Consider the following 27,339-nt stretch of genomic DNA (forward strand, 5'->3'; position numbering starts at 1 on the left):
AGAGTCTCGCGGCAGAAGCACGCTGTTTGCCGGCGGTTCCACTCTTCCGGCTGACGGGTTAAATGTGATACGACATTCTGCTCTCACCTGACAAATTCCACCTGGGGAATTAATTGACACGGAATGACTTCACGTGCCGAGACGAATGATTAAATTGCGGAAGATGCCACTCTGACTAATTCTCGTGAGCAGTGTGGCGGAAAGTCGATGAGCTTCGCGCGGCTGATGACAAATAGAATCTCATAAATTCTCGTGTGTTTGGCAGTGTTGTGACGCCAAAAAGGCGCCAAAGATACGTGAAATTGGATTTTCTCTCATCCTAATTGTCTCGAGTCTCTCCTCAAAAATTGATTCCTATCCGACGTTCGCGACTAATTAAATTCCGATCACCTGCCAATGGAATCCACGTGAGAACCGCTGTGCATGCCAAAAGTCGCCGGTGCACTTCGAGGAGCAGAATGGGAGTGAATTCGTCGTCGAGGAGCGACACTAGCCTCTTGTCAGATGAGGATGGTGAGTGATATCCAGTAGCATATCTCAAAAATAGTCTGCACAACATTCACACAAAATACTTCAACTTCTGGGAATTTTCAATTTTCCCGGCTCCAAATCAACTCGGAACTTTCCCCGCACTCTCCTAAAGCTATATTTCTGACTCAGGTTTCATAGCCATGTCATGCTATACATCACAATGATAGTGCCATTGAGGAAAGTCTCGAGAGAAATTGCCGCTTCACATAACAACTATCGTGTTGCCGTCTCAAAGCTCGCTTCGCGCTATGAATATCCGCTGGAAGCTCACACAAAGCCGATAAAAATTTGAGCATGTTTCACGGGGAAAATTACGATAACTGATGGTCATTTGATATGACAATTGATATATTGAAATACGGCTAATTCTCTATTACACGCGTCAGATGTATAATTTTGCAATTTCTATGCGAAAATTGCAGTGAAAATTGTCACTGAAGCGCCTATGAATCAATCTAAATTTGTGGTATTTCCTACCACTATGCAGATTATATACTGCGCTTTGTGCATATCTAATCACTTAAAAGCAATATGAAATATGAGGAAATGAAATTATTAAATTTTAGGTGCCAAAACAACACACGCACGCTATAAAGCATTTTCCAATAATTCCAATTATATCGCGATTTGATTACTTATATCGTAAAAGAACCCTTAGAAAGATAATAATGTATGAAATTACGTGAGCAAATAATGCTAAAGAGATAAAGTAAATTGAAATTGGTACTTTGTGTTGAGACTCTTCGCAAAGTATATAATTCAATAAATCAAGTAAGAAAAATTCAATTAGAAAATGAGTGAAAGAGAACACTTCTTCGTCTGGCGATAGAGAACAAAATGAAGCATATTGCCGGGGCTTATCCTTTTTCTTTTTGCATAGACTGGGTGAAAAAATAAAGGGATGAAAATTTATGCAAATTCGTGGGGCGAAAAAAATCTGTATTCCTTTCGTCGTGACATTTTTTGCTGGTGTTCTGGGAAAAGGCCATTCGTCTCTGGCCAACACCCTCGTCAAAATTGTATGTCACTCTGCGGAGTTAAGTCACCCCCTCGCTCTATAAATAGTTAAACAGACAATTCATACGGTGGTGCAGGAGTGGAAAAAATACACTCTGTAACTGACCCGAAACTATCTGTTGGGCATAAAGACTCACGTGCTGTCTTCCGTTTATGTCCTGCCGCTGCCAGTCTATTAATCAACAACTGTATACGAGCCACTCTTGGCGGCACTCTGAACGCCTATCTCGAAACATTCACTTTTATGAGTTCTCTGACAGCCGAAAATGACACACAAAATCCCCCGACAATTTCACGTGATGTATAAGTGTGTATTTCTCCGTGACAAAATGATGGGTGAGCAACACTTTGTGCAGCACAAAAGCACGATACTTTAACATTGAGAAGCTCCTCCTGTTTCTGGAAGGGGACGAAGGCGCTTCCCTATCTAGGCTACCTGAAACACTGTACAACAAAACGCCATTACATGGCATATATTAATGAAAATTAACTCAGTTGAAATGATGTAAATTGCAACTAAATGGAAATAATTCAATAAAGTTATAAATGAATTTTCAGATGCTCGTGTTACATGTTGCTTTGTTTTGACAGTCCCTCTTTGTTCCAGAAATTTCGCTGATGGTAATTTCATACGAGAACATTTTCGTTATTTTTCCTAGAAAGTGTGATTTTGTCACATTTCGCACGAAAGATCCCAAAATAGGTAGTATACATTTCATAGAAATGAAAATTTTCATGTTCATACAGAGAAGACACCCCAAAAACCGAATATAATAGTGCTTTATGAAGCTTGCGCATGAATGCATAATTCTGCAAACACAAAAAAAGTCTTTGAAAGTAATGAGAGCACGTGAATCTGTTTCCAGACGCAAATTGGATTGCGGCTCACGGATGTAGCTCACCATGTATTTGCATAACTAACTCTTAGCGCCAAATAAAATATTTGAAAGAGCTTTAGTCGCTATATTCATCGCTTACTGGTGATCTGATGACCGAAATATTCTGCAGAGCTGCTCTGGAATACCTATAATTTATTTATACAATAAGTTACCTTATGCATCACAGAGCTTTTGGCTCTTTCGAAACCCCATTCGCTTCGGGGTTCAATGAAATGCCACATGTCGTTGGGGAAAGCGCCACATTTTTGCCCACTCTCACACGGAGCCGCACACTGGAGTGGTTTGACTTTAATAATTCAATTAATTACATATTCATTTGAGTGCATATTTTACGACGGCGCTCGAGGGTGGCAGCATAAATTCAATAAATACTTGTTTCGCAGCCATAAAATCTCACAAATATACTTTTTGAGTGCTTTTTAATTGCCACACCAGTGGGAAATGCGAAAGATACACGCTCTGATGCTCCTACAGTGCTTTTCATTCGAATGCTTCAGCACTGAGAAAATCGTACACTAATTAAAGCCACAGGCGATTCACTTCTGACGAATGTATCGACGAAAAAACAAACTCGGATAGGAAAGCTTCTAATTAAGAACACTTTTAGCGAATTTCGCTCAAATTCCTCAATTTCCGAATTTTTCCTAATATCCTTCGCCACTGTTTTCTCGTTAAGTAATTCCCACAACGTGCAAAATCTTCCCATAAAATTTTCTCAGTGATTGAAAACTCATCCGTTGATGCTTTCATCCGCGATTCAAATATATGTGAGTGTGAGAAACGGTGGTTTACAGGACAACTTTGTCATGAAAGTGTTAATTTACGATGTGAAATATCAGTATAAAGTTGCTTAACATATTTCAGCTCTCTTCTGATAATGAGATGCAAAAGTATTCATGTTTTCTGCAGAATAAGTATAATGTATGCTGTGTGATGCAATACTTTTAGTTGCAAAATATGCTGGAGAAGTTTGGACAGGGAAATTTGAGAAAAATGCAAAACCGTGGGAAAAGCTCAATTTCAGACCATCTTGCAAATTTCAATAATGATTGCGCAAGAAAACCATCCCACTGTTATTTTTCCACAAACGTGGAAAAACTAATGATATACTATCGAATTAATCACAGCTAGAAGAAAATCCACGCGATTGGAGACGAAATTCTGGGTAATAAGAAAGTCTGCAGAAAAGGGAAAAAGCTCTTGGGCGGGGATAAGCAATATTCATTGAATAATAGCATTATTGTGTTACCAATTTCTGGCCAATGGAGCTCTTTTCGGGGAGGTTGTTTTATTCGCCATCCACTTTTCACGGCAATAATCCATAATCATCCCCCATCTCTTGCCTTTTTCCTCGCCATCGGAGTCATTAATTCAGCTCTCTTCGCGTTCAGTGAAATTGTGTTGCCAAATTAATTTTCTCTCCAGCTCCGCAAAATGCTGAAAATTGCTGAAAAAGAGGGCCAGGCGCGTTTTCCTCGGCGCTTCGGAGGTGGATTTCTTTTGGGATGGGTCGCAGAATGTGGCCTGAAAATGATTTCGCGAGTAAAATTTCAATCAACACAATTATATTCCAATCACCCATCAATTTCACTCGATCTGCTAATTGTTTTCTCGTTCTATCGCGGAAATGAAAGCTCTTAGAAGGCGCGAGAGCTTAAGAGGAGTCTCAAGAAAATTCAGCTATGAAGAAGTGACCAGAGTTGAGGAAATCATTGATAAACTCTACTTTCTCTGTTGCTATCTGGAATTATGTCAACTCAGATGCCGCATTCCGCCAAACCAGAGCTGAAAAGGAAATGAAAAGCACTGATGAACTGAAAACCAGTCATAATTAAGGTCTTTTCCAATTATGTGGCCAAAGAGGGACTTTTCCCCACGAAATAGCGACTGAGAAATTACAGCAGCGAGAAAAGAAGTAGCTTGTCATTGATATTTTCAATATTTTCTACAGTATGTTATGATATTTACTAAAATACAAAAAGCATAGAATGAATTACAGGTCATTCAATAGCTTCTATAGATCATCAAATTGCAATTTTTCAACAAAGCATCTGAGAAATTCCTTTCAACTCCCTCGAACATATGAAATGATATGAAGGAAACTTCCTCATTTTCCCTTGTATTTTCCCGACAAGCAAATAGATATCGAGAAGAAAGCGTGCGATTCCTTTCCCAGCACAGCACGCCATTTTTATATGGAGGTGAAAAAAGTTTGTGTCAGTCTTTTAAAAGCACCCAACAAAACTTAATAATGCTTCAAGAGACTTTTCTCTTTCTGCTGTGAAAGATTTATTTCACAGCCTCACGGAATTCCGAGGAAACCTTTCCTGCTGCCAAAGCGCCCACACATATCGTAGAAATATAATTTTTAATATCATTCCTGATAAGTTTTGTGCCGAGAGAGAAAACAAACTCAATAGCGAGAAAAGGGCCTGAAAACTTCTTTTTTTCTTCCTTGTCACCCACACAAATACAGCATCTCTCGAGCTAAATAAATCTCGGCAAGAGTGAAAGTCTTGAACATTTCGCAGACAAAGTGTGAGGCAAAAAACCGAATTTTCGCCAGACAGAAGGAGAAATTCCAATGTGGTGAAATGCCTTTTTGTGGGCTCTCGCATCGCCTTGAAGTTTTTCTTTCTTGTGGTGGAAATTCAGTGAAAATAGAGACACAATAAATTCAATAATAATCCTATCAGAAAGTAGACAAACTGACTCCATCTCCCTGATCAAATATAATGTGATCTCATGGGGATTATCCGTATGAAAGTCCCAGTGAGCTGTGCCGAAAATGTGTGCTATTTTCGCCAATTTTCCCTCCAAAATTACCCATTAATATTCTATAGAGGTGAAACTTTTCAATATCATACACCGCACTGCAGGAGCTCTCATGAGTGGTCTAATTCATATTCAGTGAAAGTTTTCGAGAGCTTTTGCGAAAAATTTTTACCCTACTTCCGCTTTCCTCTCGATGTTACAATTGGAAATTTATCTGAGCTTTTTTCTGCACACGTCCATGAAAAGTATACCAGGAAAATCCTCCGTGGCTACAATTCAGTGTGAGTGCATTCCATTCAATGGTTTTCATACCTCCGGTGAGGGATTTTCACCTTGTATGCTTTTCGAATCGAAGACAAATTGATTTTCACTGACGATATGCCAATATCTCTTCAGTCACACGGAAAATTAGAATTCAGCTTGATTAAAAATTGAGCCATTCAATGGAATTCAAGCCGCTCACAATGACTGAATTCGGTATGATTGTAGCGAAAGGGTTGATCTCGCTTATCCGGAGAATCTGCCTTAATTATACCGACAGGAAACATGCCGCGTAGCTCATTTTTCCCCGTCAATTAAAAATAAAGTTGAGAGTTTGACGAAGGCGAGTCGAAATAATGAGGATCACTTGTGAGTGACAAGAATAAAAGGTGAAATTTAATTGAGCCCAATTCGGCGGAAAAGTCCGCCAGCAAGAGGGTGAAAAATTAGAGGATGGTGTCAATTAAAAGCCCCGGATATGACGGGAATTATTGATGGGGAACTCCTCTAAGCACAACAAGTGCAACTCTCCTTCCAATCAGCCGGAGTTGATTAATGAATATTCCGTCGACTGTGGAAAATCCGATGATGGGATTGGATTGTGGTGGGATAAACATTTGGCTGGGGGTGAACGTTGGCGAAGATGCGAGGCAAATGTAACTAAATATTGCTCATTGATTCCGAAGGCGCATCTCGTAGATATTCAGAGAGCGTTGATTGAGTGTTTCACTGCAAATAAACAGTGTTTGTGTGCTCGCAACATTTATGAGCGCGCCAAAGTTTTGGGGTGTCGGCGGCAAATTGAGCTTTGGGGGTGAATTAGAGCACAAAGTGGGGCAACACATTGAGTGATGAGGTGCAGAATGGGATCGATAGACAGTGCGGGAAAGAAATCGTAAGCTTCAATGGGTTGAAGCTCTTCGTTGATTGTCTATTTCCCCGCACCGCGCACTTATCAATTTAGCATGACACTTTGAGCTTTCACTTCTGTCTTTTTTTCCACCTGAAGAAGCTCGTGTGATGGGATCATGCAGGCGAGGGAAAATGTGAATGCCGTGTAGGTGGTTTGTTCCAACTGTTTATGTTTTAGTTGTGACATAAAGAGCGAAAGGATGCTGTTTTCCTGCCGTCTATCAACGGTAAAGAGGAGAAATTCCTCTCGATGGGTCCCTTTTTCGGAAAAGGTGAAGGGAGAGAGATTTTAACGAAATTCACTCAACCTTCTTCATATGTAGCATTTTATATTCAAAAGCTCACGAGCTCTTCCCCATATTATGCATGCGTGTGTTAGTTTTAATGAGAATTTATATGAGGAGATTGTGGGTGAATCCACATCACCGAACGGTTGTATAATTTCGTGCAAAGAACGGTCATTTGCTTAAAGGGAGGATGGCATAAAATTTTATTATCACCCCCTTTTTATTGTGACTTTTATTGTGGCGCATAACTGTCTGTCTGTGGGGGTTCGGAGACCATCATTAATTTTACAACACGCGAAAGCCTTTTGTCTCTCTCACCCTTCATCGCCCGGAGAGGGCGGATGTTTGCCACCCCGCGAAAAATTCCGCAGAAATCTGTTATTAATCCTCATTAAAGTGTGAGAGGTATTTTCGAATGGTGAATGAAAGAAGACAGTGAGAGCGAAAAGGTTAAATTCTCATGCTGGTTGAGCTTTTGCCAAAATACCACCCACATTGACTTTCGCTGAGGGAACGTTTCTGTCGGTGGAACTAAGGAATTAAATCCCTTTTCTGAGCACAAACCGTCAATACTTCCCTTATTGTTTGCAAGAAGTGTATCTTGCCATTGTCTTCGGTGAATTCAGCCCACGAAAAGAGGGCCAATATTACAAATTTACCCTCTATCGAAGAGAAGAAGCCCGTCATCCGAAGAATCCCTCAGCAGGAGGGTGGTTTATTGTGGAGTGAAAGAAGGGGCAAACGAAAACCAAATAACGAGTTGTTGTGATTTTTCTCCGCTTTAGGATCCTCCACAGTCTCTTGGTTTATCTACCTTGAATGGGATTGAGTGAGAATAAAGCTCGTCAGCGCTTTCTCTGTCGAGAAGGAAGAAAGTCTCCCCAAAGTTATCGTTTCACTTGAAATAATCAAACACGTTGAGCGTCTTTTCGGTGGAATTCTTTCTCGCACCCACTTTAAAGTTGCTTTGTTGGCAAAGGGTGGTAGTTGAATCGCATTAGTTGGCACTTGAGAAGAGCTTGTGGATTTTCCAACATTACACTCACAACTTGGTTTTATTTTAATGGATTGACGAGTTTAAATTGAATTTAGAATTTCTCCCTATGACAGAATCCAATTCATTTGCAAACGTTCATGACATGAAGCTTTAAGGAGCTCTCCTTCAAATTTCTCCTCAAGGAAATGCTCCTTTTTTCCCCTACAACTCCTTTGCTCGCCTTCATTCACACATTCAAACCGAATTCACCATCAGCAAAATTGTTGAGAAGAACCTCTACGAGCGTGACATAATTCTTGGTAAACTTATCTTTTCATTTCCATTTTGCCATACAAGAGATTTCCTGCATTTCACTATAGAATCCTTTTATAGAATTTCTCCGCCGCTGTTGATCCGCGCATCTCGAGGTATTCCGTCAAATTGAGGAGACATTTTAAAGCACAAGGAATTCTTCCTTCGTGCTGATCTCGAGGCGTCTCACCCATAACAATGTCCTCGTTATGTAACGACACACAACAGCTCTCCAGAGAGGCGAAGAATGCGTGGGAAATCAGAATGATAGAAAAAAAAAGAGGAGAAAGTCGAGCAAGACGCCAAGGAGAGCAAATAGAAATTTATTGAATTCTCACGAGTGTACGAATGTCTTGAGAACCAGGATAAAATGGTATTTCCAGGTTAAATCTTGGGATGAATTTTCCATTCAACGTTGTAATTCATCAATTGACACGTGAGAGACACTTTTTGCCCAGAAGGAATGTGAATGGATGCGAGAATTGCTTCTCTTCGGCAGCGTTTGTTGAAACTGTCCATGTTCATTAATCAAACACTCCCACGCTCGCAACGGATTCCTCTCAATAATCCATAAGTCATTCTCTTCCATCGATACGTAACAATTCTTATTCATTGAGCAGGAAATTGTGCTTCTTCTTGCGCATCACCATCTCAAAGAGGACAAAACGGACGAGAGAGAGAGAAAAACACGCTTAATTTTGTCTCGTGATTTCGATTTATTCACTCCATTGTTGCTCTGCAAATGGGGTCAATTTGCTTGGGGTAAACATATCGCGAAAAATCATTTTCGCTCAGAACGATTCAAATGTGAAATCTGCACAGAATCGCATGTTGTGCAGATGAGATTGAAAAGTCCTGAAGATTACATGAATATACGTGAATAATTCAACCGCCACAGAAGCCAACTCTGAACTCAATTTTGATAATTCAGATGCCGAGCAACTTTTCACCAACATGCAAAGCTTTCCGAGGCCAAAATGTGTTTGGGTTTTATTTACTAAAGCGCCCAGCCGATTTGCCATTCAGTCCATTTCAAATGAACAAGTAAAACACGGAGAAATACAAGTTACATACATCCAGTGGGTGATGAGAAGTGAAATGAGTAAATTAATACACACGAGTTTGCTGCACATTAAGTGGTGTGAATGTTGATTCTCATTCTATGTGAACTCTTCTCGCCCTTTTGTCCATTTCAATGAGTTGGACTCACAATGTAATCGACATACACTGGAGAAACTCCACCAACAACACTAATTTACACTCTCACCACTGACCTAAATAGATTTTCGCTGCACCCCAACTCCAGGTTAAAGCTCGCCCTCGAGTGAGTGCTTTAAACTTGTCACCATTTGTATCGCTGGAATTCACGGCGACCTAATCCGACTCATGGAGCGGCTAAATCAGCTAATGAAAGTATAGCACAAATTGAGCTTTTCTCGTATATAATTCACCCTTGCCAAAGCTCCCTCACTTTTGGATGATTGCGCTTTCGGAAACCCTGACGAATCACCCGCATTATCCCCTAAATTCACACCCGGAAAATCAGGGTTGTTCGAGAAATTGAGTGAAGAACTAAGCCGAAAATAAAGAGCATAGTCAAGTTGATGAAACAATATGTGTGGAATATAGTTAAACTACACAGCACAGAGCCATATGTATAATGGCTACATACAGTGGCGTCTGAAATGAGAAGATAGCGAACAATTTTGTATGAGAATTGTTTGACGCATTTTTGCTAACACTCCAAGTTTTGGGGGTAAAATGAGATGAATTCTTAAGCACTTGGCTTCATTTTAATCAAATTTATTAGCAAAAATTTGCATCAAATTAAATACAAATGTTTATATGGCCTTAATAATTCTGCCGCCAGTGTATATGTATAAACAGATCTCAACCCGCTTGAATGGAATTCTCTGCAAGTGAACGGCAGCTATTCTGCAAATTCAATTAATATATTTTCCACCCTAATTGCCAATTCATCCATAATGTGGCTTTCAAGGCGAAACCAGATCACATAATTTGTCCTTTGTACTAAGATACAATGTACAATTTGCAGAGACTCAACATTGCACTACTCAAGTCAATGATAATAATTCCATATTTCAGTTTTCCACCGCTCTTGTGCAGTAATAATATCTCAATTACGTCAAAATCAATAATTTCTACTAAGTTCAGAATATTCCTTGGCTTATTAAACTTCATAGAAATACGCTGGGTGAGTCTAAAATCTGTTATATTAGGGATGAAAATCATATTTGGCAAACAAAGTCGACAAAGGGCAATTAATCAGGGAATTTTGGTGGTACGATTTATTAAAGAAAATGCTTTTCTGAAGCCAGCCTTAAAGAGACTTTTCCACTCTTCTCACAAATATCATGTAAATCGACAAAACTGACACTTTTACATGACACTTCATATCGTGTATCTCGCATTTTTTCGCGCCATGATTTTGTGGGCCGTACAAAAAATTGATTTTAACCACCAAGTTGACGCGTGGAAAATTCTTTCTCCGCTGCAATTTATCTCTGGGGCGAAAATTCTCTCCCGTCGTACACAATATGAATGGTGGGCGCGTTGTGTAAAAAATGGGTGAAACCCACGGAAAAAAAGAAGCAACGAGAGTGTTAAATAAGGTGTAGCGAAATGGCATGAAGAAAAATACCTCACGCACTTTCTTTTCATTTCTCAAAATTGAAATGTATTGGTTACATTATTTCTCATGACACGCTCTTGTTTATTAACATTCCTCTTCCTGTCGCCCCACTCTGCGATGTAATGTGTACCTTCGTACGTGGGGAGCTTTCGAAAGCTCCGACGATATGCAAAGAAACCCCATTTTTTGCCGCCTCGGGTTAGTTGTATGTATACATGTGGAATAAAAGAGTGTAAATTGACGCTATTCTGGGTATATTTGCACTGTTGATACGGCCGAGGGATACAGAGTGAGGGATGTACTTTGCGCGCTGAACAGCTCTCTCTCGCATGTGACAATGCGAATCCCTGTGCATGCGATGTCTCTGGGGTGCGATGGAAATGGGTCGACCAGAGTGAATTTGTGGAATTCCTCATATATAGAGAGATGCCATCAATGCTGAGGATTCGTGAAGTGTGGGTGGGAATTGTGAAACACTCCACTCGTACTTAAGATTACTGCCGTTGGCAGTTTGCTTAAATTCACCATCGTAAGTGCGCTCATGAGGCGGAAAAGGCCCCTTTCCTGCCTCATTTCCCGCGCTCACGCGAGGTGAAAAATCTGCCCCTGCGGACCATCAGGAAGAAACTTGCCCATTGTTCACACAACACATACATCACGTTGTCTTGTGGTCCTCACGATGGATGTCATCAACTTGTGTTACTTCCATTAGCAACTTTTCCACTTTCCACCTCCCGCCAGTCAAGGGGCTGCCCAATCTGGCGAGCAGTCGCACAATCCCAGAGGACTTGGCCTCCTTCTGGCTGTCTGAATTTTGCATGAACATTCGTCTCGACATGAAGACAAGCTGACACACAGAATAAGCTTGTTAGCAATTTCCTGCGGAATCCAATGCCAAGGGATTTCTTTTAATATCGCGCAAGAACTTCTGCAATCATTCGCAAGTGTTTCTCTGCCACTGCAAGAAGTGAAAAGAGACCCTAAACAGTGGATGATCACACACACTTTCCTCAGCGCTCCACCCCTTGATTCTGTCATTCCACTCAGTGATAATTCCATTGCGGAAAATGTCTAGCACCTCGAGTCCCGGAGGGAAAGTTAGTGTCTAACAGAATTTGCGACATTCTACCGTCAACAGTGAATGTTTGATTACACACAGTCACTCCGGGTTGAAGGATATTAAAGCGAAGAGTTGAGAAGACAAGACAACATGTGTGCATCAGTCAATTAAATATGCACAGTTGCAAATTGATTTCCCTGAGTTAATCGATCAACTACAATGCACCGTGAAACAGAGCAAACTTCCCCAGATACTATAAGTATCAGTGCCAGGAAGCATCGTTGGCATGTGAGATTTCCAAGGAGATTCGCTCCGTATTTGTCAAAAGCAAACATCTTCATCTCTCTGGGTGCAAGAGCGGAAAAAGCGCCGGTCGGAGGGAATCTAATAAAGCAATAAGATAAGATGCTCATTTGCCATCCGTCTCTTCCCATTCTTTGCCAATTTGAAATTTGTCGACGAACATTCTGCTCTGGGTCCATGTGAAAACTTATAGGGAAGAGATGAGCTGTTTTTGCACATCTCTGCATGGAAGAACTACTTTTTTCCATTCCATCGGGTATGAGAAATGTCGAGATCTGTCGGACGGAAGAAGTTGCTTGAAAAATGTCTGGTGTTTCGCTTCATGTGGATGATTTCATTCGGATCCGGAGATGCGACAGTCAATAATTCATCTGTATCAAAATTTCAATGGGACATTGGGTGAGAATGTGAAGGAAGAAGTCACAGAGAAGCAGTTTCTCTTCCACATTGGAATATTAAAACACATCCCCACATGAATAAAATGCTTCACAGATGCCAAAGTGGTAATACCTATCGGAGTTGAGGCTGCTTCGGATGTAGAATGCTGTCCTCTGTGGGAAGAGGTTGAAATGGTATCTGATCTATCGAAATTGCCTTATCGTCCGCACCCATCTCTCGGCTTTTCAGCTGGAGAGAGAGAACACTTGTCTCCCCAAGGAAGTCAGTGGTCAGAGGTCTTTGTTCTGCGGCAATATTGGCAACTTTCTGCAGAGGATGAAGAAAATCAATATTGATTGAAATTTAAGGCTCCCCGCTATCATGCAATATCGTGCGGGAAACTCCCACGGGGCGGGGGACTGTCGTGTTTCCACAGGGCGGAAAATCTCTGGCTGAGCTGTGGTTTTTATCACAACACACAGATATGCCAGATAAATCATGGATACAGGGTCGTGAGTCAACATAATGCGCTCCATCCGCATTAGGACACCATTTAGCCGCCATCCTCATTTTTCTCGCAAAATTGCCGCAATTCCCAAGATGCAGACTGGAGTATAAATAAAGTTACACAATCTTAAAATCCACCGAAGAAGATTTAATAGTTGACTTGAGCTCAAGAAATTTGTGCTCCTGACAGGAAAACTATCAATTTCGATAAATGATAGCGCAACTTCAATTTCTCCACAACAAATCCAATTTTCCCATTGATAAATTAATTTTCCAGTGTTTCCAATTAGGTCAATATTCAGAAATGTGTGAAAATGGATTGTACTCACATTATTATGCTACGACAATATTAGATTGAGTATCGAGTTGAGCCGTGATAAATCCAGCATTGCCGAACTATGAAATGTTTATGAATGCTCGAACCATTGTTTCCACAGCAATTTTCATGCTCGCATGCATTTATCTGAATGGAAAGCACTGGATTTTGATTTATGGAAAAGCACACAATGGCTTTGAGATTGAAATGTGTGTAGTTTTAACTGACAAAAAGTGAATTATCAAATATGTACAAGACAATTATATTGCGCGATGGACAGTAAAATTTAATAATTATTTGTGTACAATGGAAGTAGGATTATTATGTCTCTTATTCCGAATAATATCTGCCAAACAATTGAAACTGCAGCTCAAATGCGCACCTGCATTTGGCTGATGAGATTCTGCAGCTTACCCGATAATCCATGGCTGTTTCAGCCATTCTATCACTTTCCGAAGCAAATTGCGTACCGAGCATTGATTACATTCCAAATATTGAAACATCGCTCGCGGAGCATAAATCAATTGACTCTCACCATTTCTCATTTCCTCAGAGCCTAAAATATTCATCCACGCAATTTAATGATATTGTGCCGGTGAAAATGCCTAAACGAGTATTTTCTCTCTCTCTCTTTACAGTGAATTTCGATCACTTCCAGATACTCAGGGCGATAGGAAAGGGCAGCTTCGGCAAGGTGAGTTTAAATCAATTTTCTGCGTATCCTCGCCCACAATGCGCACAGGGAGGCAATAAAAAAATTCCTTCTTTCTCATGAGTTACAATGGTATGAATAATTCAGAGAGAGAGAGAGGGAATAACAGCTAAACACGAGTGAACGTCTATTGATTTTGTGAATTATCTGGTAAAAAATTCTCCTGATACACAGAGCTTAATTGGATACTCTGCTGAAATAGCAAAGAATCTAAAACTTTCTACCAAGTTGCAATTCAATTTGCTTTGATTTTCTTGAATCAACACTCGAGAATGTTTCCAGTTCAGAGATTTTTTTTCATTAGACTGAGTGAAATATTATGCCGGCCAATGCCTCATTTTTTCCCTGTCTTGAGAAACTTTCTGGCAAGATTTTTTGTTTATCTTGAAAGTTTCATCTGGCGCGAGGATTAATTCTTTGTTGACTCACGAAAATAATTCATCGCTCATTTGCGTAGTCAATCGCGATATGTGTGTGTTTTATCCTCTTATTTCAATTCAATTTAGAGAACTTTTTCCCTGCACAATTGGAATTGTATTGAATTGAATGCGGAAGCTGTTGAGATTAAAATGAGATCCCTAAATACGGTTGAATAAATCATTTTAACACTTGAAAAGACTTCACAGAATGCCCAGATCAAATATTAACTCTCGCCGCAGGCAAGGTGCGAACAGAGCATGATTTTTATCTCATAGATGTGTTCTCTGACTCTCTATAATTAGAATTCTACTTTTCACTGATATTGAGGCCTAATTAACAGCCCAATTGAACACTCACTATGTCGAAAAATTATACAATGTGGAGAGATTCTGTGCTTCATGTCAAGTTGGAGAGAGAGATTTTGTGATGTCGCCTCTGCTTTCCCAACACGAGGCGGGAAAACGCGTTTGCTAAAACATTTAATTTACCATTGTTGACATCACTTTTTGTCCCTCTCAACAATTGTCTATGGGACAAAACAGTTGATCCAATCTTCGGCAAACAGAATGAATCTTCTTTTTTTCAATTAACGACCCTTCGTCCAGTGTTTTTCTGCCCCAGCGCACTTCCATGGGCCCAGAAAGGCGGACCTGAATAAATAATAAAAATCAAGTTGATATCATTCAGTTGACTGTCGGCATCATGGTTTTATGAACATGCCTTGGAGAAAATTAATTTTGGCCCATGATGGAGAGATGATGAGTCTTTGGTCTCCGCATCGGCAATATCGTCAAATTAGACTAATATTGTACGTTATGTGTATGATGGAAATATAATTTCGCAAGAGTATCTCTTGAATTTTTGCGCCCAAACTCGCAGACTTCTCTGGGTGTGATAAGGGTGTTCAAAGTTCAGTCCAAAAGATGCCATTTCGAGGGAATGAAATTAAAATTAACAACTTGTTGCTCGCATCTTGGCAGGCATTTCGTCTTTGGAGCCAGAAAAGGGGCGGATTATGGAAGTGAAAGGGAAATTTTACCAAGAAACAAATCCCATCAAAGACATCATGTCCTTAACCATACCTCATCGCTCCGCTTCTCATGATTTCCCTGCGGATCGCGACGAGCCTGATTAGCTCACATTCCTCTGCAGGTGAGAGAGAGAGAGAGTGTGAGAAAGTGAGACAGAGAAGGAGAGAGAGAGAGAAGTGAGCAAATCACTACAAATCCCAAGAACTGCTCAAACATTCCAACTTCATCCATTTGAGCAAACATCGTGGAAAACGCTGGCGAGGGTGTATTTTGTGCGAAACGGCGGAAAACAGTGCAGATAAACTATGTTAATTAAGTTCTAGAACACCATTACTTACAATCACAAATATCCCGTCAGCCAAACGCGCGGCACAACAATTGATGAGTGGCCTGGGAGAGATTTCTATCGAATTGCGCTCAAACTAAAATTACTTCCCTCGACACACTTCATTATGGCGAAAGTGAATTACACACGGAACGATTGTGAGTTTTATGTGATACCTCAATGTCGCGGTTTGTGGATCCCAGAGGTGAGCTTTCACCTCCCAACAAAGGCCAACAAATATTTGAAAACAGTTTTTGCTGAAATTAAAGCTCAAACCGCAGCGCAGTGGAAATTTTTAAAGAATATCTCGCATTCATGCTCAATCCGTGGCGCCACGTTCGCCGCGCGGGGGTGGCAAATGCTGGGTGTCTCCCTTTGAGCAATGAGCAATAAAGTGTGCGCCGAAGTGGGGGCTTTCCTCGTGTTGGTCTCATTATCGTCATCGACACGAGATTTGGGGATGGAACATGGTGTGATTGTGGGGCCGAGACAAGGCAATTGGACTACAAGTATCGATGTCTCGAGTGCTGGAGCTAATCCCATCCCGCCTAATATCCCCAAGAGTATTCACCATGAATATCACGCTCGAATGGGACAAAAACATCCCCTGGATAATACTCATCTTTGCACACACACCGAGCAGAGAACGAGGCGCTCGAGATTAACTATCTTTTGCGTACAAATGGCCCGGCTATTAAGATGCGAAGGTTCACATAATTTTTTACTCCTTCCCCCGAAATTTTGCATGACACATTTCCATGGGCCAAAGGACATCGCTCCTTCTTTTCACATGCTCAAGCATTTGCACGATCCGCAACTATAAATTATCCTCCGGAAAGTCTGTGTGGGAGAAAGAAAAAAAACGAGATGCTCAGAATTTTCCTCAAGTCGCAAACATGTAGCGAATCTCACACTGATTAATCTGGGGCCACCGCCATTTATACTCCTTTAATACATTTGGAATTTATTTATTACGACAATCTCGACTGAATGTACGAAGTATTCGGTGGGTTCTTCCTCCCCACACACACGCCAAGCGGAAGTTCATTCATTTTCCTCTTCAACCTAATTTCATTCTCTTGCCATTCATTTGTGGTGGGAAATCTGATGAAGACGCTTTTTTGTGAACAAACATTTATGGTTTTTGCCTTGAAAGGTTCGTACAATCAATTAATTTTCCTTTTCACGCTATGCAAAGTGTATTGCAATGAAATTGCTACCATTATAATGAATATCTAGAACAATTCCTGGAAATTCACCCAATTTTCCTAGAAAATTCGACTAAATACGAGCAGATCATAAGCCATAAAGTTATGAGTTTCAGCAGTATAATCTGTTAGCTAATGGGGTTATGCGGGTTATGCTTTTTAAGTCTAAATGCGGAATATGACTCTATGTTTAGCTCTAGAATAACTAGAAGTTGCTTAAATGCCCGTATATCAAAATAGAGATTTTGTGTCCACGTTTGTGGTTTTAAATTGAATATTTCATGTAAAAGAATAGAAACAGTGTTTCACCTATGCACACATAAATGTGTGTGGCTTAAGCCTAAATATGAATTTCACATTTATGCGCCGGTTTATCGTTGTATTGTAAGCGTTTTCTCCAACATCGTTTTCAATCCTTTTCATAATATAGTTCAACTTAATATCCTGGTTTCACAGTATTGATATTTCCCTAAGCACAGAAGTAAGTTCAAATTGTAACACTAACTACTTCACAAAACTGACTCATTCTGGAATTAATTACTCCTCTTTGAGTTAAGTTTTCTTTAAATAACCTTTGATGCTCTGTAAACACACAATGCTCGCTTCCTCCATGTTCACTGAACTTCTCCACATCCCGCAGTCTTGTCCATTACAAGGCTTTTTTTTTAAATTACACCCCATGCTCTGTCTTTTGCAGGTGTGCATTGTCCAGAAACGCGACACGGGACGCCTGTTTGCCATGAAATACGTGAGTCGCGGCGCGTGCTCGGGTCGGGGCGCTCTGGGTGGCGTGCTCAAAGAGGTGGAGCTGCTCTCGACGCTGGAGCATCCCTTTCTCGTCAATTTGTGGTTCTCCTTTCAAGGTAATTCCTCACCCGGTAATTTTCCATGCATTGCCGATTCTCGTCACGCGGTCGCAAACTGATGCATACGCGATCGGGTCCATCGAAAGAAGGCAAAGCTGAGGATAGAGAGTCGTTGATGGAGTTCCCCTATTTGGGATGCATGACACAGCGAGCGCCGATGGCTCGGAGTACATCCACAAAGGGTTGTGCGGCTTATCCCACGCCGCGGGGGTGGTTTTTACGACGTTCGCGGGAGTATGGAGAATTCAACCCCAGAAACACTCTTATCTCTGTCCCACTGTCACCGGAGAAACTCATAAACTTCACTTCGTGGGAAATGCACACGATGGCTTAGTGGGATGGGTTTTCCTTTCCAGCACAGTGAGATTTATCCCGCTTCTTCTCTCCCCTTTTCTCCCATTCGCCAGACGAAGAGGATCTCTTCATGGTGTGCGACTTGCTGGCAGGCGGTGATCTTCGATACCATCTCCAACAGCAGGTGAGTTACCATTTGAATAAAATCAACACTCGTACGTCAATTCGTGCGGTGCACATCGGGGAGCTTTGATGGTAAATGACACCGCATTCGTACGCTCAATGATGGTATTTACACACGCGGTGTTGTTAAACTTCACAGCGAAGGAACGCTTTGCGGGTTCTGACAGTTGTTTTCATAAATTTAGAGGAACATGCACATCATAATTCAGCTTAAATGAGCTTAAAGTGCAACAAACAACATTAGATTGAAACCAGAAAGCTATTCAAAAGAAGATAAACAAGTTAAACTTGCACTTTAATTCAGATTAAAAACGAGATTAACCCAATTAATGTAATGACCGTAAATCTTCCGCCAAGAAGCAGAACTCTTTAAGCATTTTGGGGTTGAAATTTACAGCCAACACTCAAAAATTAATTGATTTGCCCCTGAAAAAAGTGGCACATTCTGCGTCTGTCTCGGAAATGTACGTCAAAATTGCTCTGCGGCGGGGATTTTATTGTCCTCCGGGATGGGATTTTATTGCGACATTCATCTTGAGGTTTTATTGTCTGGTTACACGGCGTGATGGGCGTGGGAAGGATACACGTAAAATGTGGAACTTTTGACAAATTAAAACTGACTTTCACGTTTTGCCAGCTAAAGTACCGTGAAATTTCGCCATCATCGAGCTTTATGTCACTGTTTTTCCCTCGACAAGTTTTCGCCGAAAGCTCACTGGGTGGCGAAAGACACGAGTTAATCCAGTTCTTGGGAGGAGAAAGAGAGAATCTTTCAGCTCTTCCGCCCAAATGAACGATAAACCGGGCACGGAAATTGCTTTCATTTTTCTAAATGTCACACCATTTATTGGCGAGCACACAACTTTTATTGGATTCCATAATATTCTCCTTCCGCTCTTGGAGTTTGCTGATGAGATAAACCCTTAAAATTCTCATCGTCGTGCGTGCTCCAATCTTTGCCATGTCTTCACACATTCAACCCATCCATCGTCGAGCGCTCATGCTCGGGTCATGAATAACGTGAGCACATTTCGGTAGTGTTGCGGATGGAAGGCAAATTAGGGGCTTCATGGGGGGATGCTTCCAAGAGGGCTTTAGAATTCTCGGTAATTTTTTTCCATAACACCCCAAAGATTCTCTGCACAGATAGAATATTTGGATTGCGGAGAGTTTAGCACTACTAACCCCATATTCAGCCTCACACTTATCGTGTGAATGCCATTCTTGCCACATCATGACAGGGTGGTAGCACAATAATGGAGGGAAAATTTTTCCCGCCCCCTTGATGGTCCCATATCATTCGCAGAGCTTTCCGAGTGATTGATATAAATTTTTGAGAGCTTTCACTCATAAAAGCGCCATTAAACAGGGTCATTTACTCCTCCACCCCCGCCATAATCCCCGCACATCCCAAGGGAGACATAAGAAAATGTTCACATTTAATTTAGGACACTTTACCTCACTTTTTCCCCCGAAGCTTTCGGAGAATTGATAAATGAAAATGCTGAATAGTCGAAAAACCGCCGAGTGAATAAATACAGGCAAGCAAAAAGGGAGATAGAGAATCGCGAAAATACCTCCAGGCAATTCTATTTTGCGAGAAAGCTCATATGCGATGGCATTTATGGTTCATCCGCATGTTCAACCCCTGCAGAGCTCAGAATCACGCGCCGGATTTCCCCAACCCCGTGCCAAAAAACCTCCTTCATCGGCATCGAGTATAACATTCAACAAAAAGGGATGGAATTCCTGCCAAAAATCACATTCAAAATCTAATTTGAAAAAATAAATATTTTTTAATGCGGAAAGAATTTGGCAATTCCAGCGTGAATTTCAATTTACTTTTTGTCGTTTTCCACACCGCAATTACAATCCCATAGCGGAATCGCCCAGCATTGCAATCAAATTTGAGAGCTAATTAGCGCACACAGCGCGGGAAAAAGCGAAAAAAAAGTGTTGATACGAAGAGTGTGTAATTAAGTTGACGGTTTTTCACAAATAAGCCTTCTCTGCCTTAATTATGTGTACATAAAAATAAATTTGCACCCGTTTTAAGGGTGTTTTGTGGCATGACGCTCCCAAAATGTGGCTTGAATGCAGCGTTTTGTCATTTTTTATTGATCCTGTCAAGTGTCAGCGGTGAAATTGTGATTGCAAAAAATTAATTTTTACACAAACAATGAATGATTTTGAACTGAAAACACTCGCGCCAATTCATGTGCAGAGGTTTTAATCCTCCTCTGTAATTTTACTCCGTGAAATACATTATGCATTTCAACGCGAAAGAGTTAAGCTCAGAATTAATTTCTCACGCCACACGCGGCGTAAAAAGAGCAATAAAGTGTATAAAATTAGTCGGTGCTTGAGGGTGAAATTGTGGCAATAATTGCAATATTGAGGAATAAACTGAGTGTTGAACTAATTTCAAAAGTTCTGGGATTGAAGCTCAGGGGAAATTCATTTTATATGATCATAAAACTAATGGAAATTTTCAGGAATTCTGTCACACTGATGGAAAATTCATAAAATTATGCAATTAAGATCATGTTAAAATGCTAGACGGGAAAGTCGATAAACTATTTGGAGCTCGATTTGCAGCTTTTTGATATGGTTTATTGAGAGTGAAAAGCTGGAAATTTGCGCCGAATCTGCACTTTCAGAACAAATTATCGGAATGAGTTGCTCATTAAAAATAACCGTTCAATTTTCTGCATAATTTCTCAATTATATTGAGAGTGGGAGTGATTTCTGAGCTGCGGAAGATGGAGAATAAAACTTCTTCCTCTCAATTTATCGCCTCATTGACTAATATCGCGAGGGTGGGAAAAAGGGCTGGATTGACTCAAGTCCTCGCGATAGCATATCAAATTGCGAGGTCGGAAGGATAATTGCAATTGTTAGCCGTTTCCATGGAGCGCCAAGTTGAAAGTTCAGGTCAATGTCAATACTCACAATAGACTCTCGCCGTCTTTCGCCAGAGGAATGGTATAATTAAAATTTATATCTCTCTGGGAACAGGTGGAGTTCTCCGAAAGAAGTATTGCCTTACTTGTGTGCGAACTGGGCTCAGCTCTCGACTACCTACAATCGCAGCGCGTTCTTCACAGGTGAGTATCTCTCGCGTGTCTCTCAACAATTCACCCCTATCTGCGCCAGAGCAGCCCCAACGACCCCCTCGGCGTGTACATAAAACGCTGGAATATGTTTAGATTACATCTCTCTGTCGTTTTATGTGTGTCTGTTTGTATATTAAAAAGGAAATAGGCATTTTTTCTCCACCATCCACCGCACTTCTCCAAGCATTCACCATTGTGTTTTTCAAACTCCCTCCCTTCCGATTTCGCCACCCACTTTTTGTTCAATGAAACCACACACCAAGAGAGTATTTTACTCCACTCTTTAGCACCGAATGCTGGGCGAATGTCAAGGGGTAAATAAGCGCTTCTCTCACTGAATATAAGCGCAAGAAATTTTCAAATTTCTTAAGGCTATATTAGATTTAGCAATTTGAACTTAATCAGAGTTAGACCAAGTCCAAGACTCTGCAGTCGGAAGGCATTTCTCATTATAACATCAGTCATATTTCAAAATAATAGAAGGAAGTGAAAATAATGTGAAAAATGACGTGAAAATACTTTTAGAGGTTAATTAGATTTCATCTATTCTTTAATTATACATATAGTTTTAATTTTAACAAAATATCATAATATTTTCGACTGCATATATTTGAAATAATAATATTTGCATTTATTTACTTACTAAGTTATGGGAGAAATGAAGATACTTTTTAGAATATCGACGTTTTCAGGAACAATGAAGTTTTCAATTGTTTAACTACGACTTGAACTACAATTGATTTTGACGCTGTTGACTTATTCAGTATCGTTTAAGTAAAGTTTGACTTTAAACAGCAAACTTTTAAATTGTTCTTCCACAATTCTACCATTAAATGAAGATGAAAATTCCAATAAAGCAGACTTTAGTATATATTGACGCTGATTAGTAGGAAATAATCCGCGGCCTAATCAGCAAATCGACACTTGTGCGAACTGTGCACGACGCATTTATTTACCCCTTGATGGAATGCTGTAAAAAAATCATGTACACCTCTTTTATATACACGCCCAACTCCCCTGAATACCACTTTATTTGAGGCGGCAAAAGCAAGTCCACGAGCACCAAACATCCCTCCAGTGTCCCACAAGAGAGACCCTTATATGACTCCGTCATGTAATGCAATATTGAAATATTTACAGGGATATTAAGCCGGACAATATTCTCCTGGATGAAGAAGGTAATGCTGCCATCAAAATAGAGTTGTTGATTTTTTATCTCATCACTTTCCATCCCTCACTCTCGCTGCTGAAGATGAGACCACAAAATTTTTTATAGTACAGTGAAAAACGAGAAGAGGAAAAGCCGCAAGAGGCGCGCTAAGGAAATGAAAAGTCTCTCGCAATGGTGAGGGAAGAAAAGAATATAGCTAAAGTCGTTAGTCACACTCTTGAGTTTTGGCTTTTCCATCTCCCAAAACATTTAGTGAACTTCTTAATTTTCCATGTGAAAACTTTCCCTCACCTTTTCCACGCTGGCTGCTTATTGGGTGTCCCTTTGTCGCCAGGAGAGTGAGCAAATGTTAAACATCCCACCACATGATGTATGCTAAACATCTCAAGCCGCCAAATGATGGTGTGGATGTCTTCCTCTCCTTTCCAGAGCAGCCAAGAGTGTAGATTAGTGAGTGAAGGATTTCTGAACGAAGAATTGAATTCTCTTCTAAATTCTCACTAAAATAATTACGCAATTCGACTAGTATTTTGAGTATCTCTCGAATTACGTTGAAACAGTAAAATTTTTCCATGTAATTTCTGCTCTTCATACTAAAAATTACACAGAATTTCAAGTAGTTTTAAGAAAAATATCGAATTTATCAAATTTTTCCTCTTAATTACCATTCAACTCTGTTGGTCTGAGGAAGTTTTGTCGTTACATGACGTTCTTCTTGACTTCTTTCCAACCATCAGAGCTGTCGCATGTGTTTTGTTTTCCCTTCAGGGAGGCTTCAGCCGTTTCTCTGTCCTCACACCCCAAATAGCAAGAAAAATAGGACGAGAGACACCACCAAAAGTGGAGGATGAGAAGTGAAACATGTCAAATACAAATGTGAATATCGAGAAAATGTCTAAAGGAATATTTTTCTCTTGATCGACTTTTATTGATCCGCTTTTCATTTTCTACACTCTCTCTCTAGACGGTATTATTTTTATTTCTTCGTCAAAATACGGCAGAAAAGAAGCGTCATGGAAAATGATTTTTCACCAGCGAGAGTGAGGGCGAGATGTTTGGCTTATACGATTGCTATTAGGTGACTTTAACTTGTAAAATGTGGTATTTTATGGATCATTCTTTTTTTTCCTCTCCATCGCCGCGCTGAAATCCACCCACAACAATTCAGGTCACGCACATATAACAGATTTTAATATAGCAACTCGATTGCTTCCTGATGGATTGGCGTGCAGTATGTCAGGAACAAAGCCCTACATGGCGCCGGAGGTTTTCATGTGTGCCCTCGAAGAAATTGGTAAGGAATCATCCGCAGTATTAGTTATTAAAGTCGCCCGTGCTGCTATTTTTACACTTATTCGGCGGCTTCACGTGAATTATTAAAGCAAATGCCACAATCTTTATACAAAATTAACGTGTCTTGAGGCACTCCACTTGGGAGTGCGAAGATTTATATGTGAAAATGGCAACATTCACCGAGAGCGCAGGTGGAAAAGAGTAATCCGACAAATTAAAACCAACGCCTTTCTCGCCCCTTTTGTCCGTGGACAGGAGAAAGAAAATAAAGAGCGTCTTTAATTGCTCCTTATTTGCAATTTCAGCTGGTTACACTTACCCAGTGGACTGGTGGTCGCTGGGAATTGTGGCTTTTGAGATGCGAGCCGGCGCCAGACCGTTCGTTGTTCACTCCAACACACCGCTGGATGACGTAAAGAATTTATTAATTACGCCCCTGCATTATCCACGCTACTGGAGTGAGAACTTCACAGATCTGATCAACAGGGTAAAGAAAATATCTTCACGTTGAATAGAGAAAGTCACGGAGAGAGAATCCCTTCTCATGTCCTGGTCCAAGAGTCATTTTTCAGCGCGCAAAACCCACGCAAATTGTTTGGGTGCTTTATTGTTACTCCCAAAGTACAAGAGAGATGCAAAAAAGCGCCAAAGCTACACGCGTTGGTGGAAATTTATGGCTTTTGTATGATGATGCGAAGACTGAGGGAAAGAAGGGAGAATCTCTTAAATGAATAAATCCCCAGAGCATTCCTTTCACCTTTCTCCTTTTCACTGGGAATGCAGCTGCTGGAGCCTGACCCAGGTGGCCGGATAAGCTCGCTGCGTGAGCTGAAGAGGACACAAATCTTCCGACACACGGATTTCGAGGCGATCCAGCAGAAGAAGACAATCCCGCCCTTCAAGCCACCCAAAGACCATTTGAACTGTGATCCCAGCCTGGAACTGGAGGAGATGATTGTAGAGACGAAACCACTGCACAAGAAGAAGAAGCGCCTGGCGAAGCAGCGCTCCATTCAGAAGGAGAACGACCTGGAGAGCACGCTCATCAAGGAGTTCATCGTGTACAATCGCTACAAGGAGATGAAGCGGAAAGCCATGGAGCTGAAGGAGAACGCGTGGCAACAGGAGCTGGAGACGGCGATGGCCAATTCCGAGGTGGCGCACCTGAAGCCCATCGAGGAGGCCACCAACGAGCCCAGCACTTCCGGCGCCGCTGAGCCTCTCGACTATATTGATCGCACGCCGTCGCCCAAGTCGAGCGTATGAGAGTGGACCCTCGCCCATCTGCCACTCTGCTGCGACTCCCATCGCCACATGCAGAGCGCAAATTGAGAAAGTTTGGGGTGTCATTGGCACCTTGATATCAAAAACAAGAGACTTCTTCGCCGTCATCATGTCAATTTTCACAAAACTTCTCGCGTGCATCCTAATCAAATCATGAGAACTAACTGAGGGTTGCCAGTGAACACTTTAAAGCCCAGGTATGTAGACTTGAGTACTCTATCAAGGGCAAATTGAATTTTCCACTGACGTCAAAGGATTAGAAGCGCACTTTGTTTGTTCCAGATTTAGTGATAATTTAAAACTTTGACGTGACTCTGAACTTCCGTCTCAATAATGCGTTTCTATGTCTTCCAATTAATTGGTTGTCGTAGGTTACTGAGTAGACAACAATCTCGCTGAACAAAGTTTATTTATACGAGAGCAAAGAGGCGCATTTAACAGCATTTTGTGTTCAACAGCCTTGTGGCATTGGATGGCTTCATATTTTCCTTACCATCTGCAAAACTCACGCGGAAGTTATCTGTTATAAATAAACTGTGGCGTCATGAATTTCATTTGCTCCTTCTTATAATACCTTTGTGCACATACCTGGCTTTAAACCACCAAGACAAAGTGCAACAGTCGCTCGTGAGACTTGTTGCAAAACCTACAAAGGCTTGCTTTAAAGCACAATTCTAAAGAGTGAAAGAAGAGACATGAGTTATGAGAAGGAATTCCTTGAAATATCGTTCTTTTTCTGTGAAATTGCGCAAGTGGAAAATTATTTCCTTTCTCTCTCCTCGTCAAGTGGCAGAAACAAAGGCAAGGATGAAGGAAAGTATTTCAATATTTGATGAATACTTATGTTCATACAAATTAAACCGCCGACCTCATCCTCAGACTCTGCATGATTTCCAAGTCACTTGCCTCGAATTGATACTCGATTTGGGGGTGGATTTAAATATCAGCACTCAGAGGGAAGATGATCCTCCTGAGAGATTCGATATAATGACAGAAGATGTATGCATACTCGCAAGGGGATAAAGATGGGCTACAGAGATTCTCTCCCTTCATTGTGTAGCATTTTCCTATACATTTCGGCGTCTATGGCATCAACACGAGTAATTTATTCGTGATTTCTGGCGAATAATCAGAGTATCATCATCATCCGACTTCTTCCTTTTCCGATGCCAGCCGCACCTTGAATCCACCAGAGAAGACCCAGGGGAATTGTGTGTGTGTGTGTGTGCCATTTGGAGGAAATGGAGGAGAGAAAGGTATAATTTTGTCCTGACGACGATGACGTGTAATCAAAGCTTAAGATATTCTTCCCTTTATCCATTTTATTCGAATTAGACAAGATGATAGCACGTGACGAGACACAAAGGGAATTCTAAATTTAATTTAGAGAAGATAGAAATTCAAATTCCCACCCCCACACAAACCACCCTCAAAAATCCTCTTAATTCTTTTTTCAAGGCAACAGTACTTAGAAGATTGACCTGCTATTGCTCGAAGCGCGGTTTCTGGACGCGAGGGTGGAAAAGGGTGGACATTCTGTGAGTGCGGAAGTGTTTTTTTTCCACCGTAGATCGCAATGAGAGAATAAGAGAACGCGGAAAAAAATACATTTTAATTTTCCTCTGTGAAATATGTTGAATAAATTATCTGATGCTGATAAGAAATGTGCGGTTGAAAAAATCATGAGGGAAATTCTGTTAACTCCCAAAATTAATTCTTCCCTCACCACTCTGCACAATCTCTCTCCTAATTGGCATCCCTTTCTACTCCACCCCCTTTCGATTTAGTTGCACGGGACTGTGATATAGAGAACAAAAGATATATGACTTCATTTTAGAGGAATCATCATGATACACAAGATTAATTAAACTTAATTACATTCTCAATAAAGTCAACTTTTATAGAGATCACCTTTAGTGTAGCGAAGGCAGTGAAGCGATAAATGCCGAAGGAGACAGTTAAAGTCGCACATAAAATTAGTCATAAAATATAGCAGGAAATATAGAGATAAATATTTGCCATTTTCTCACTTGGATGAGACAAAAAGCGATTATCCTTGACACTTTCAGAAAAAAAGATGTATATGTGGATGAGAAAGACAAGTCATTAAATAGGACCAAAACTGCATTTCAAGTAATGGAGATAAAACACTTGTTTCACAATTGCTAGTTCAAAAAAACTAATATTATATAAAAGTCACTCAATATTTATAGTTGTAAGAGAGATCTTGAGAAAATATATAAAGAGCT

At 40.7% G+C, this 27,339-nt stretch overlaps 1 protein-coding gene across 2 annotated transcripts; it reads left to right on the top strand.

Moving 5' to 3' along the window:
- On the top strand, window positions 1-27,339 carry LOC132257372 (serine/threonine-protein kinase 32A). 2 transcript variants are annotated; one of them, XR_009468249.1, is made up of 10 exons: window positions 1-513; window positions 13,826-13,881; window positions 17,581-17,746; window positions 18,157-18,227; window positions 21,245-21,333; window positions 22,483-22,520; window positions 23,682-23,807; window positions 24,112-24,293; window positions 24,590-25,287; window positions 25,462-27,339. XR_009468249.1 is itself a non-coding variant. In XM_059754239.1 (9 exons), the coding sequence occupies exons 1-9, from the start codon at window positions 459-461 to the stop codon at window positions 25,070-25,072; spliced, it is 1,266 nt and encodes a 421-aa protein (XP_059610222.1). In that variant the 5' UTR covers window positions 1-458; the 3' UTR covers window positions 25,073-27,339. The 2 variants fall into 2 exon arrangements, 1 of the variants encoding a protein (XP_059610222.1); XM_059754239.1 differs by having other exon boundaries at window positions 24,590-27,339.

The sequence above is a fragment of the Phlebotomus argentipes genome, unplaced genomic scaffold (assembly GCF_947086385.1).
Source record: "Phlebotomus argentipes unplaced genomic scaffold, Phlebotomus argentipes genome assembly scaffold_4, whole genome shotgun sequence".
NCBI lineage: Eukaryota > Metazoa > Arthropoda > Insecta > Diptera > Psychodidae > Phlebotomus > Phlebotomus argentipes.

Bases quoted from the DNA above. Each gene is read 5' to 3' on its own strand.
- LOC132257372 (XM_059754239.1), top strand. From the start codon at position 459: ATGGGAGTGAATTCGTCGTCGAGGAGCGACACTAGCCTCTTGTCAGAT. The intron at 514-13,825 runs GTGAGTGATATC...CTCTCTTTACAG, and splicing joins CCTCTTGTCAGATGAGGATG to TGAATTTCGATCACTTCCAG. The intron at 18,228-21,244 runs GTGAGTTACCAT...CTCTGGGAACAG, and splicing joins GATACCATCTCCAACAGCAG to GTGGAGTTCTCCGAAAGAAG.